This window comes from Mesoplodon mirus, assembly GCF_964341445.2.
Source record: "Mesoplodon mirus genome assembly, chromosome: 18".
In the NCBI taxonomy this organism is placed as follows: Eukaryota; Metazoa; Chordata; class Mammalia; order Artiodactyla; family Ziphiidae; genus Mesoplodon; species Mesoplodon mirus.
This window is the reverse complement of record NC_138994.1, coordinates 13,315,138-13,329,226: the sequence shown is the minus strand read 5'-3', so window position 1 is coordinate 13,329,226 and position 14,089 is coordinate 13,315,138. Positions and strand designations below refer to the sequence as shown.

The 14,089-nt window shown below is 47.2% G+C and overlaps 1 protein-coding gene across 2 annotated transcripts in view; it reads right to left on the bottom strand.

Annotated features, from left to right (window-relative positions):
- The window catches only part of NPLOC4 (NPL4 homolog, ubiquitin recognition factor), a 56,158-nt gene that overhangs the window by 34,033 nt on the left and 8,036 nt on the right, over positions 1–14,089 (bottom strand). For both annotated transcript variants that reach the window (XM_082603466.1, XM_082603465.1), the window contains exons 3-7: positions 10,868–10,980; positions 5,976–6,152; positions 4,095–4,143; positions 3,273–3,367; positions 931–1,054 (exon numbers count right to left, since the gene is read on the bottom strand). In XM_082603466.1, coding sequence (XP_082459592.1) covers positions 931–1,054; positions 3,273–3,367; positions 4,095–4,143; positions 5,976–6,152; positions 10,868–10,980 — 558 coding nt within the window. The remainder of the gene's footprint in view (positions 1–930; positions 1,055–3,272; positions 3,368–4,094; positions 4,144–5,975; positions 6,153–10,867; positions 10,981–14,089) is intronic.

Genomic DNA, 14,089 nt, shown 5'->3' with positions numbered 1-14,089 from the left:
TTCAATCTCTGGTCTGGGAAGATCCCACATGCCACGGAGCAACTAAGCCCGTGCACCACAACTACTGAGCCCGCGCACCCTACAGCCCAAGGACCACAGCTACTGAAGCCCACATGCTGCAACTACTGAAGCCCGCATGCCTAGAGCCCGTGCTCCGCAACAAGAGAAGCCACCGCAATGAGAAGCCCACATACGGCAACGAAGAGCAGCCCCCACTCGCCGCAACTAGAGAAAGCCCGCATGCAGCGATGAAGACCCAATGCAGCCAAAATAAACAGAAAGGAAGGAAGGAAGGAAGGAAAGAAGAGAATGAGAGGGAGGGAGGGAAGGAGAGAAAGAAAGGGAAGAAAGGTTCTCAAACAGTTAAGGAGGGGTGGAATTCTAAGGAGCTAAACATGGGCTGGCAGTGGCAGGGGAAAGATGAGGAGGGCTATTTTTGGAGGGCTGGACAATAAGAGTGGAAAAAGCCAGAATAACTGCACACAGTTTTCCCTGATTTTTTTTCGCTCCTTCCTGAGCCCAGCTCCCCTCTTAACCTGGCCTGGACAGATACCCTGAGCTGGTCCCAGGGCAGTTCTGTTCAACTACTAACTTCCAGAGCCACAGTTTCTTAAAAGGTAAAGTCACACCACTGAGCATTTTCAACAGTCACCAAGAAAATTCTGCCTCCACACAAGCCAACAAAACAGAAAACTGAAGGCTCCCCTCTATGCTTGAAAGAGCTAGAGATCTTACAAATAATGTCCTCAGTGTATGATTTCCATAAAAACGTCAATCAGCCCCAAAATACCCGAGACTCTGCCCCATGTAACTCACACCGCTACCGGCAGCTCCTTTCCAAGGAGGGGCTTTTCCAGACATTTTCACTCCTCAGCCATGAACACAAATGTACGGCTTTCTGCGTCTAGATGGATACAGCGAACATCTCACCTGTCTATTCAGCGTGATGGCACTTGGCTGGCACTTAGTACAGATGCCATTAGGCCACGGAAGGTGTCCCTCACACCCTGATTTAATCTTGCAACTGATGTTCTCCAGGGCAACAAATTTCCCCCTGAAAAAGAAAAGGCAACTTAATTAATTAAACATTACAATGGTGAAAAGTGTAGCAGGAGGCTGGAAATAAAATGTCAGGTATCTTACACTTCCTGAAGGGAGTTCTCAGGAGCTAAGCACGTGGTATCCACAGCAGGGAAAACGTGCTAAAACTTATTCTAATGGAGCTGTAGCTTCTGTCCTGTACACTAGACTGTACAGGAATACAGAACTACTTTCCAATAAAAAGTTTTAATTTTCACTACCACTAACATCTATGAAGATTTTTTTCCTTCTTCTTTTTTTTTAAATTGTAGTTGCTTTACAATGTTGTGTTAGTTTCTGCTGTACAATGAAGCATCTGTATATATATATGTGTATATACATATATACGTATATACATATATATATATATACACATATATATGTATATACATATATACTACATATATACGTATATGTATACCTATATCCCCTCCCTCTTGGACCTCCCTCCCACACCCCCATTCCACCCATCTAGGTCGTCACAGAGAACTGAGCTGAGCTCCCTGTGCTATACGGCAGGTTCCCACTAGCTATCTATTTTACATGTGGTAGTGTATTTATGTCAAAACTAATCTCCCAATTTGTCCCACACTCCCCATCCCCCCGTGTCCACATGTCTGTTCTCTACGTCTACGTCTCTATTCCTGCCCTGCAAATAGGTTCATCTGTACCATTTTTCTAGATTCCACATATATGCGTTAATATATGATATTTGTTTTTCTCCTTCTGGCTTACTTCACTCTGTATGACACTCTAAGGTCCATTCACATCTCTACAAATGACCCAATTCCGTTCCTTTCTATGGCTGAGTAACATTCCATTGTATATATGTACCACATAAGATTTTCAACAGTACTGCTAAATATCTAGATCTAACCTATGCCACTGACAGAAAATGAAGTTCTTTTTAAGTTCCATCAATTTATCAGGAACATTTACTTTATGAGTCTAGTACTTAGACTTCTGTATAAAATTCTTATTCACAGAAGAAACCTGATTAGGATACATAACAAAGATATCTTCACTCTGCTTTTGGTCAGTGAGGATGTCCTGGGCCCCACTGTGGACTTGGGGTGAGTCTGCACAAGTGACTTCACCCTCTGCCACTTTCCCGTTCACAAATGGTCCAGTGATCAGTCCTGTCCTCACAAGCCAGCGGCATGCTGGAACGATGGCACCCGGGAAGCAATGATTGCCACCTAGGTTGCATGTTAACAACAGCAACAAGTGAGCCCTTGACCTAGACTGACAAAAGGCAGACAGGTCCCAGCACACTCATGCTCTGGTCAAGACAGCTCCAGAGCTTACCCCACAGATGGGCAAAAATGGGCTTTTGGTGGGATCTTTTTTTTTCCTGGTCTAACTTTTTTAAAAAGTCATTTTAGGATGTTAGCGAGTTGTCAGAGAAAAACTACGAGCAGGCCAACATGACATTCTTCATAAAATATTGCTGACTCGGGTTCAGCCACCGTCTCCTCTCCCTGCACGGATAGGAATCATAAAATCACAGTAAGAAGTCCGTTACTTTCTGGTGAGGTGAGCATATCAACAGAAGGGGGTTGCACAGGCAAGTGCCTGACGTAGTCTAAAAGAAATCAAACTGCTCTCAGCTCGCCACTGTCACAGCGTGCTCTCTAAGAGCCAAGGGACAGCTGCCCCCACTGCCCAACCCCACCCACGCTGCCGCCTGGCCGAGCCTGCAGACAGCAATGCTGAGGCACCAGAGGCCAAGCCATGGACAGCGCCACTGCCTCAGCCCCGCTACAGCTGTGAAATTGAGCTGATAAAGAGGCAGCTTCCAGGGCAAAGGGCAGACTCCACAGACACAGGACTGGCCACCATCACGCCTTATCTCATCCAGGTTCAGAAACAACTAAGTTGCCAGGGTACCGCATACCCGAAGGAAGGTCAGCGGGGTGCCCCCGGGCCTCCACAGCCTGGCCTCTGCCTGCTTGGCCTCTGCCCATGCACTGGGCACTGTGGATTAGAGCAGGCACCAGAGTCTCCCCCCACTTGTTTCTCTTTTAGAATCAGGACAAGATTCACGAATACAAACACTTCATGCCCAGACTCTGATCTTTACTTTTCTCACTCATAGGCCCAGGGGCTTTAGGCAGCACGTGCCAGAGACAGAAAAGAACTCTGCGCCCCAAAGCCACATGGGTGCCGCCCCCTGCCCTCAGGCCGCTTACTTGTCGGCCCCTCCGGTCAGCTTCCGGATGTAGGCGTGGAAGGACATGTGCTTCACGGGAGGCTCCAGGTGATTTAGGTAGTCCTCGTCGAAAGGCTGCCAAAACACACAGTCAACACAGTCATGCACTTGCCGCTGGGGTCGCGGTCGCGGTGGTCGCAGCCTCCACCCGCCAAGCCCCGAGGCGGGTGGGCAGGCAGTGAGGGAGAACTGGCAATGGGTCCTCACTATCGTTCTAAGTCAGAACCAAGTTCTTCTCTGTGTTCCAGTTATCTTTTCAAGATTGAAATGAATCTCTATTAAACACAAAACGCTCCAAGTCAAATAAATATCAGGTAAATTTTGCCAAAAAAAAAGCCACACGATGAGGCAAGAGGAGCCTCATGAAGAAAATCAGGTTGGCCTTCCTGCCGTAAATTCAGCGTTAACCAGTCACCAGCCGGCATTATTGTGGTAACTCTCAACCTCACCACGACAAATCAGTAGAGGAGACGTGAGATTCAGGGTAGAGTAAATCAAAACAATGATGAGCACGAAAACCGCCAGGCCCGGCTTTGTGTCAGGTTTTAAAAGGACTGTCCAGGGAGCCCAGTGTAAATGGTGCCCCTTTATCACAGCAATACCCATGCCCCAGCCGTTCATAATCCACCCAGAAGGTCACTCCCATAAATAAAGGCTCGTCCTCTCAGTGCAGCCTGCACTAGTGGGAATACGAGGCCCAGGGCAATAAATAGGTAACTTCCTTGAACCACTCCGACCCAGCCCAGGGACTTAGGGGAAGTGTCAAGACGGCTCTGGGAATGCACTCTACTCGGACTCTCACCTCTAGAGGAACGCAGTGCACGCACTTCCCCAGAGGCCCATGTCGGCACCTAGAGCACAGGGGAGAGAAACGCACGGCGTCAGCACACTGCTCTTCTGGTGCTGCCGCCCTGAATGCTGATACTTAAAAGGCACATCATACCTAATAAAGTACCTCCCCATCCACGTGAAGTTATCTGAAGTGGTATGTGGTGACCAGTTTTTAATGGTTTAATATTTCGGTGTGTATTAGAAAATACCGACCAGTGCACCAAACCTGTGATTTCATGGATATTAACTGATTTCATGGATATTAACACAAACTAAAAGCAAAACTGAATGGATTTAAAGTCAATTTAAATAAAAATGTTTGGTAAAGACTAAGAAAGTTGGTACATGGACATGGCAAAAACCCTGAGGATGGTACATAAATAGCTGAAGAGTGGAAAACACCCACTTCATGCATATTTTGGAAAAAAAGCATGAAAAGAACGCTTGGCTCTGTGGGTTTCAGTCTGCACATAGTAGGACGGTGGAGATGCATTCGGGCGCCAACAGGCTCAGTCACAGCACTGTCCACATGGGGTCGGAACTCCTAGGTGCACCTCATTCTATATTTCAGAGCAGAAAGGGCCTGAGTCTCCCAACAGGCAGACTCTTGCAGGTGATGCACGCACAGGCACATGCACACTCAAAACGATTCCTAATGAGGCCTCACAAACACGGATCGGGGTAGGAGTGGCACTGGGTCCCTGGGAGGAACACAAATGGGGGCAGAGAGCCAGTTGATGGCCACGGCCACAGAGTGGCTCCACGCCAACTGCAGCTCGGAACCATCTGGGGCCCTTTGATCTGAGACATACAGGTCACTAATGCAGCATGTGGAATCCCAATATCTCAATGTCTTGGTTACAGGGTGATGCAGTTACAAAGATTCCACTGAAGAGACAACCTTCGCTCAGACAATTTTACATCATTGAGTGTGAACTCAGATGTTTCTAAATAGTCTCCTTAAAAAGAACTGCAAAAAATCTACAATAAACAAATGTACACAAGGATAAGCATTTTATACAATCCTTGGTGAAAAGTGAATATTCAAAGAAGGAGCAGCACCTTCAGCAAATGAAGTGTTCCCTAGAAGAACGGCAAGAGTGTACTGAATATGGAAGGTAGAGATTCCTCCACTAAAATTAAGTGAGACAACGTGAACAAGGACCTGCACCAGCAGGTGCCCAGGTACCACCCCCTCCACCCTGTCACACTTGCTAAAGCCCACTCTGCACATGCATTCAGGTGTCTCAGGGGCACACCACGGTGAGGACTTCTTAGAACTCTTAGTTCTCAACACTTAGAAAATTTTAAACTACATGTGGGGCTTGCCTGGTGGCGCAGTGGTAAAGAACCCGCCTGCCAGTGCAGGGGACACAGGTTCGAGCCCTGGTCCGGGATGCCACGAAGCAACTAAGCCCTGATGCCACAACTACTTAACCTGTGCTCTAGAGCCCGCGTGCCACAACTACTGAAGCCCGTGCACCTGGAGCCTGTGCTCTGCAACAAGAGAGGCCACTGCAGTAAGAAGCCTGCGCACAGCAACAAAGAGCAGCCCCCGCTCACCACAACTAGAAAAAGCCCACATGCAGCAACGAAGACCCAACGCAGCCAAAAGTAAAAACTGATTAATTAATTTAAAAAAAAGACAATCGTAGTGTATTTTAAAGAATAATAATAATAAAGTACACATGGAGCATACTTTGAGATTCAAACAATGAGAAAAAGCTCACAGAAGAACTTGAAGTGAGATGTAATCTGAAAATAGATGGTCAAACTCAAAACTTACATTTCTTTATCAGGGCACATTACAGACATTTCACTTCACTGACACTGTGGCCCCGCAGGCACTTACAGCTGTGGGTCACGGCTCCTGTAGATCTTCCCGTCCTGCCTGCTGAGGTACTGGTCGATTTCATCTTCCACCACGTTGGGAGCACCACAGGCCTTTAACCCCAGTGGGGCCGATGTCTCCATCTCAGACGATGGTCCAGCAAGGCTCGAGGGAAACAGGAACAACAAATCTCCATGCCTGTTCAAATGACAAATATTAAGTAGAGGCCACCTTCCTTTCTTCACAACCTAAGCTGCACAGAAGATCAACTCAGGTGTGAGAACCTCTGACACCTGCAAACAGCAACATCAACCACCCTGCAGGCCTAAACAATGAGGCTTCCAATTTTAAGAGACCAGAGTTCTCTTTTCCCACCTCCCCTATGCCTCTTCCCCCTATGAAGGTCAGCAGCAGGCTCTCTGGACTGTAACATAACTTCCTTACAACCACACTGCGCAATCTATGCTGCACATGCATACACGCACCTGGTTCCACAAAGAACACACAAAATCACAGCTGACACTGGAGCTGCATGGCCCCCTCCCTCCTCCCTCTCTGCTTAGCTCCCACTTTCCCTCATTCGTTCCTTGGCCTTCTCTTCAGCTGCCCCCCATTTACTTGCCTGGGACATATCCTTCCACTGCTTTCTCTACGTTCACAAATACATGTGTACATAACAGGCGTCACTGAGGAGATAAGAGACACACTTCCTGCACTTACTGTTCTCTCATAATCCCTCCAAACACGGTCTAGGTCTAATCAACGTTCTGCAGTGAAGTTGCCTCACAATACGCTTTGCTGCTCCCGCATGACGGACACGGCTCCCTTGGGACCTGCCACCACAGGCCCCACTGCGGAAACGCCCAGAGACGGGCAGTCACACGGTCTCCCGGCCGTGGGGCAGATTTTCAGGAGAGGGCCCGTTAGACTTCAGGAGGTTCGTTTGTTCCTAAAGCCACTGACGTGCTGCTTTCCACAAAGGCTGCCATGATTCACAGTGCAAAGGACAATAGTTGGTTTTCAATCATTTTCAATGTGAATGGTGTCCTTCCACCGTCAGACCCACCGCTGACTTTGCCAGAGCCTGACTGCCACCCCGCCGGTATGGGTGAACAGTCCCCACCCGGGAGCGCTGCGGGTCCCGAGACACTCAGCGTGTTCAACACCAGTACAGGAGGAAAAGCTGAAGCAGCGCCACCAGGCAAGTATTTCACTGCTCTCAACAAGATGCACATACAGGAAGAAAGACTGAAAGAACTGCCTGCAGCCCCCAGCCAACAAATGGAGAGAACGGAAGCAGGCACCACAGCTGGGATGGCCGGAGGCTGGGCTGCAGCTCTTCAACGGGTCTGCTCGCCCCTCTTTTCCCTCCCATAATTTAGGGTGATAAAATCACCAACTTGTAATTGAAGATTTGTTTCTAAGAGCAAATGAGATATTCCTAAACACCTTCCAGCTTCAGGATACATGGCTCAAATGCTGTATCAGTTTTAACAAATATCCTCTAAAATGCACCGTGGAGCTCCAAAGAAAAGAGTTTCCCCAAGGGTCCAAAAACCCACAGCAGCTCAAATAAGAATAGTGAAGGAACCTCCGGCCAGCCCATTATGGGAACCCTGAGCTTGGCTTATAGCCATTGTCTGGGCCACGAGAGACAGAGACGAGGCCTTGAGCCTGCCTGCCCAAAGCGAGCTGCTGAACCTGAAATGCCACACAAAGCCAGATGTCTGAAGGATGTCTAAACCGCTGGGAAAGACCCACCAGCTGAAAACAGGAACCAAGGAGGAATCCTGTCTGCCTCCATCCACTATGCTGTAGGGGAAAAAGTCACTGCTGAGAAGTCTGTAACCAAAGGCCTGCTCTGCCATGTGTCCGGGGTAAAATCAGGGATGCTACTTGGTTCAGGAAACCAGACAGAAATTAACTCAAGTGCCGGGCCCATGACGCCCCCTTGTGCCGAGAGAAGCAAATGGCTTCTCCGTAGAAAAGTCACCAATCCCAGATCTTTCAGTGCCCCCTAAGACCAAGATTGGCCAAATATAAGCTCTCAAAAAAAGGTCACCAAATATACAAGAGAAACAAGCCACTGCGAGCAACAGAGGGCAGACAACAATCAACAGATTTAGACAGCCAAGGACTTCAGGTGTGGAATTCAAGACAAAGAATATGAACTTACGTATGGAATGTTAGCTGGAAACGGAACAAAAAGAGTACAAGCAACAAGAGACTATCCACAATGACCAGGGGCTCGGAGAGTGGGCGGAGGGGCTGCAGACTCGGCAGCTCTTCCCAAATCCCCTGCTTAGGGACAGGCTAGACAATAATGGCAACAGTGTGAAAGGATCCTCACAAACCCTGAATTCACTCGGGGGAGACAGACCCCAGACACCTCAAGACCCGAGAGGGAAGCATCAGGTGTGTGATAGGCCAAGGCAGAGCCTCCAGGGAACCCAGCAGTCTTCACTGGAAGCCTGGGGGTCAGTGTGAGAGCACAGCAGGAGCTGGGAAGGAGCCCCTGCGAGCACATGACCTAACAGCCAGGGCTGAAAGGAATCAAACAGAATTAAATAGAAATAAGTAAAAAACGTAATCACTGAAGTAATAGAGAGAATGGGGGAGAGGTAATATTTAGATATAATGTGGACTTTCATGGTGGTCCAGTGGTTAAGAATCTGACTCCCAATACAGGGGACGCAGGTTAGATACGTGGTTGGGGAACTAAGATCCCACATGCTGCGGGGCAACTAATAAGCCGACGTGCTCTAGAGCCCGTGCGCTGCAACTACGGAGCTTTCATGCCACAACTAGAGAGAGAAGCCTGTGTGCTGCAACGAAGATCCCATGTGTCGCAGCTAAGACCTGATGCAGCCAAATAAATAAATAAACAAAATATAAAAATAAATTAAATAAAATATCTTTTTTTTTTTTTTTTGGCGGTACGTGGGCCTCTCACTGTTGTGGCCTCTCCCATTGCAGAGCACAGGCTCCGGACACGCAGGCTCAGCGGCCATGGCTCACGGGCCCAGCCGCTCCGCGGCATGTGGGATCTTCCCAGACCAGGGCACGAACCCGTGTCCCCTGCATCAGCAGGCAGACTCTCAACCACTGCGCCACCAGGGAAGCCCCTAAATAAAATATCTTTAAAAAAATAAATAAAGAGGTAATGGTCAACAATTTTCTAGACCTAACCTGCAGATACAGAAAACACATTTTACATCAGACAGCATTAAACCAACCAACCAACCAACCAACCAACTAGGAATCCACACCTGGACAGGTCAAACAGAAACCGCAGGACCCCAAGACAAACAGAAGATCTTAAAAGCAGCCAGAGGGGAAAAAAAGAACCTACAAATGAACAAGAGAATTATAACAGCCAGCTGAACTGCGACGATGGAAGCAGAGGCAGTGGAGTGAAACCCACAAGGAGCTCAGGGTGACCACACTCTTACAGACATGGTCAGATAACTCTCGAGTGGTGACAGGACAAGGTTCTCAAGTTTGGGCTTGTGCTACTCAACAAGCATCACAACTATCACTGGAAAGACATGCTCTAGGATAATCCAGAAAGACATGCCATCCAACTGTGACCACACCTCAGGTAGACAGGGTGTTTCACTCTGCAGCCCCCGTTTCTGGCATCCAGTCATCAGAATAGCTTAGACACACAGCTGCCACCCCTGCAGCGCTCATCACATGCAGGCACCAGACAACCATGTGGAGGAGGCATCGCCACCCCCTTGCAGACAAGGGTGGTGAGGCCCAGTGAGGTTAGGTGACTTCCCAGGCACACAGCCTGTGAGTGTTGGGTGTGAGTCCAAACCCGAGTAACGCCCATAGGAAGTGATTCTCAAGAGGTGAAAACCCTTTGCAAGCTGGGAGGAAAGATGACCCTCACCCACTGGAAACGAACGTAAACAGGGAAAGGCTTTACATCATCACAGCGACAGGCAAAGAGCAGGTACCGAGCGAATATTTGTTGAAGAACAAATAAATTAATGCTAAAATTGTATTTTTCCCCCCTAGATATACTAGTTGTGAAACTAAAAATGATCACAAACTGCCAAAATAGCCTATTATTCTGACTAGTAAAAGGCACACAGCCAAGTGCCAGCAAAGCCCAGCCCAACCCTCAGCCAGTGGCTACAGCAGCCAGGCTGCTTGTAGCCCTGATGGGAGAAATCCCTGCCCTCTGTCTGAGGATAAAGATGACTTGAAGGGTTCTGCTCACTGATACGTGAGGTGTGCCCAGGCAGTTCAGACAGGAGTCAGCAAACCTCTTCTGTAAAGGGCCAAATAGTAAATGTTTTCAGCTTTGCAGACCATACAGTCTCTGTCACAATCACTCAGCCCTGCCCTTGTAGCGTGAAAACACATAAACGAATGAATGTGGCTGTGCTCCCATAAAACTAGAAAAACAGGCAGCGGGCTGCAGGAAGAGGTCTCTGCACCCTAGAAACTCCTTCTGACATTACCCATCAATTCTAAGGCACTCCAGGGTGTCCTGCCAGCAAGAAATACAGCGTGGGCAACAGGCCACTGTACTGCCAGGCTCCCCAACCTACCAAGCAGGTCCCGAGGCAGAACGACGCACAGAGCTACATTCAAGGTCCTTCTCCGCAGTGAAGCAGCTGAGTGTGCAGGTGCACACACAACCCAGGACCATAACTCCTTCTCTGTGACATATATCCCCGAATTACGCAAGTCAATCAAACCGGCTCAACAGTAACTACAGATTCAGCGTGGCTGCCAAACACCTGGCAAGAAGCACAGTCACCTGCACTTTGGTCCGCATTCAGGACCGTAATCACAGTAGCATGAGAAGGAAAAAGGAGAGAACTGAGCGGCCTCAGGCGGGTAACTGGTGCCAACATGCCCTCCCCACTCCCCACCTTCTCCCCTCGGGCACTCACTTGATCTTCAGCAGGTTGAGGGATTTGTTAGATGACGCTGTTATTTCTCCAGTCTTGTTTCTATTGATGTAAACCGAGAAGCCGTTATTTTGGAAGCCAAACTCCTTTGCGACCTAAAACAAGACCCAAACAACAGAGATTTAATAAAATATTGAAGTCTCACTACTCTGACCACATATACATCAGACGTTACTAGTGAGTTTAGAAACTGTTCCTCATTAACCAAATTTCTCTTGTTATTTTGCTCTCTCGTGAGGAAATTTGAGTCTGGGGCCAAGAGAGGGGTCAGATCTGGAGCTTGACTTTTAGGGTCATCAGAATAGAGTTAAACAAAGAAGAGACAGGGAATCTTGGCAGAGAAACAGAAATGATAAAATAGAATCAAACAAAAATTCTACAACTGAAAAACACAATAACTGAAATAGAAAATTCACTGGGTGGGCTTATCATCAGAAGGGAGATGACAAAAAGTCAATTAAAGATGGGTTAACAGAAACCAGACAATCTGAAGACAGAGATTTGAAAGAAAAATGAACAGAGTCTTAGGAACCCCTGGGACAATATCAAATGATTCTCAGGAGAAGAGAATAAGGCTAGGACTGAAAAACATTTGAAGAAAGAATGGCCAAAACCCTCAAATTTGATGAAAAACATAAGAGTAACAAATCCAGGAAGTTCAGCAAAACCAAAGTAGGATAAATAAAGAGAAAACTAATGCCTGGGCATGTCATCATCACACTGCTAAAATCCAAAGATCAATGGAGACCAGAAGACAATGGAACAACATCTTTAAAGTGCTGAGGCAGGAATAAACATCTGTCAACTCAGAATTCTCCATCTGGAGAAAATACCCTTCAAATACAAGGGCAAAATTAAAACGTTCTCAGGTCAACAAGACCCAAGGGCACCTGTTGCCTGTAGCCTCCACCACAATAAATGCCAGAGGATGTCCTTCAGGCTGAACAACACCAGACAGAAACTCCGACGCAGAGGACACACGAAGGTAAGAACTCCAAATCACACAGTAGGAAACCATCAGAGAATTGCCAGGAGAATCCTGACAGAGCAACCACCACAGGTCAGGAACAGGACCAGGGAGGAGCCACATGTCCCTGAGGCACCCAAAGGCTCACCCCCTCCCCCCATTTTATACCTTGTTCTACCTGCTGCTTTTTACCTATGATTGATTTGCGCTTTAACACGGAATTATTGATAAAACCTAGAATTTATTTACTGTAAGGAAAACAAGAGTTTAAAGATTAACTTTATGTACTAACAGTATTTCCTGCTGATTAAAAAAAATGATTGAGGGCTTCCCTGGTGGCGCAGTGGTTGGGGGTCCGCCTGCCGATGCAGGGGACGCGGCTTCGTGCCCCCGTCTGGGAGGATCCCGCGTGCCACGGAGCGGCTGGGTCCGTGGGCCGTGGCCGCTGGGCCTGCGCGTCCGGAGCCTGTGCTCCACAACGGGAGAGGCCACAGCAGTGAGAGGCCCGCGTACCGCAAAAAAATTAAAAAAAAAAAAAAAGATTGAAAGTAACTCTAGTGCCTTTCCTGGTGGTGCAGTGGTTAAGAATGCACCTGCCAATGCAGGGGACACGGGTTCGAGCCCTGGTCCGGGAAGATCCCACATGCTGCGGAACAACTAAGCCTGTGCGCCACAACTACTGGGCCTGCGTTCTAGAGCCCGCGAGCCACAACTACTAAAGCCCGCGTGCCTAGAGCCCATGCTCTGCAACAAGAGAAGCCACCACAATGAGAAGCCCACGCACCACAACAAAGAGTAGTCCCTGCTCACTGCAACAAGAGAAATCCCGTGTGCAGCAATGAAGACCCAACGCAGCCAAAAATAAATAAATAAATAAATTTTTAAAAAGGTAACTCTGAATCACCTTGTCGTTCTGAAATTCTGAAAATGCTAAGAAATGGCCTTTAAGACTAAGTTAAGACTTTGTATCAAATGTATTACAAGTATTTGATACCATGTGATTTTTTCTCTCCAAGGTAAAAGTGGCATTAATAAATAAAGAACCAGGAAATTAAGACCATGAAATTTGTATTCCCAAGAGCAAAAAAGGTAAAAATAATGGCTCTTTTTTCTGAAACAGATATAAACCGAAATTAACAAATTGTGGCACTTTATCTATTCTGCAAAACCATTCTGTTTTTCTGTAGACAAAGCACTGCAATTATTGCCAAGAATGAGAAAGAACTCTTGTACCAGGAATGTCGGCTGTGTGAGTTAGCACAGCGCTCCTGGGATGTAAGGCAATCTCCAGAGCGGAGCAGAGTGCTATGTGGGCAGCCCTGTGGGCAGAGGGAACGTCCCTGTGACCACATGACTGAGCTCTGTGCTTTATACCAGGACTGAGATTCAGCTGCATTTTCAAATACAATAACCAACAACATTACTTCACATATGTTGAAGTCCACTTTTGGGAGATGAAGAAATACATGTATTAGGTTTTATATGATGCTCCTGTGAAAATAACTGCTTCTCTGAACTCTGTGAATTCTTTATCTAAAGATACAGAAATCTAACATAAGGTACCGGGCATTAAAAAAAAAATCTTAGCAGAGTCTTATAAAAGCACGATTAAAATCTTAAAAATTTTATTTCACACCTGAGGTAATCTTGATGTGTAACTACTGTAATAAAACCAGAAACATACTATGGAGTAAAATTAATACAAATGTTTATAATTGAAGGTAACAGAAAAGAATACATGGCATGATCCCAGTTATCTTAAGTTCAAAATAGGCAAAACTATAATTTAGGGTTTAGGAATGCATACTGCGTGGTAAAACACAGAAAAGACGGGGAGCAACCCCCGTCAAGTCAGGAGAGGGGTGACAGGGTGAGGGAGGAGGAAGGCTGACCTATGGTTGCTGGAGACTGGCACTGCCCCCCACTCAGACCTGGGTATTTGCTTCATCATCAATCATTTTGGCTGTTCATATTTTTCAAGCATTTCTTAGCAAGTATTTTATTTCACAGTTAAAAAAACTTTTAAGTATTATAAGGGAAAACGTCACTTGCTGCTGAGAGGTCAGTTAAGATAGGACTGAGGGGAATTCCCTGGTGGTCCAGCACTTTCACTGCCGAGGGCACAGGTTCAATCCCTGGTTGGGGAACTAAGATCCCACAAGCCACACAGCATGGCCAAAAGAAAAAGAAAAAGAAAAAAAAAGATAGAGGTAGGATCTGGGGTGACTCAGTAAGGG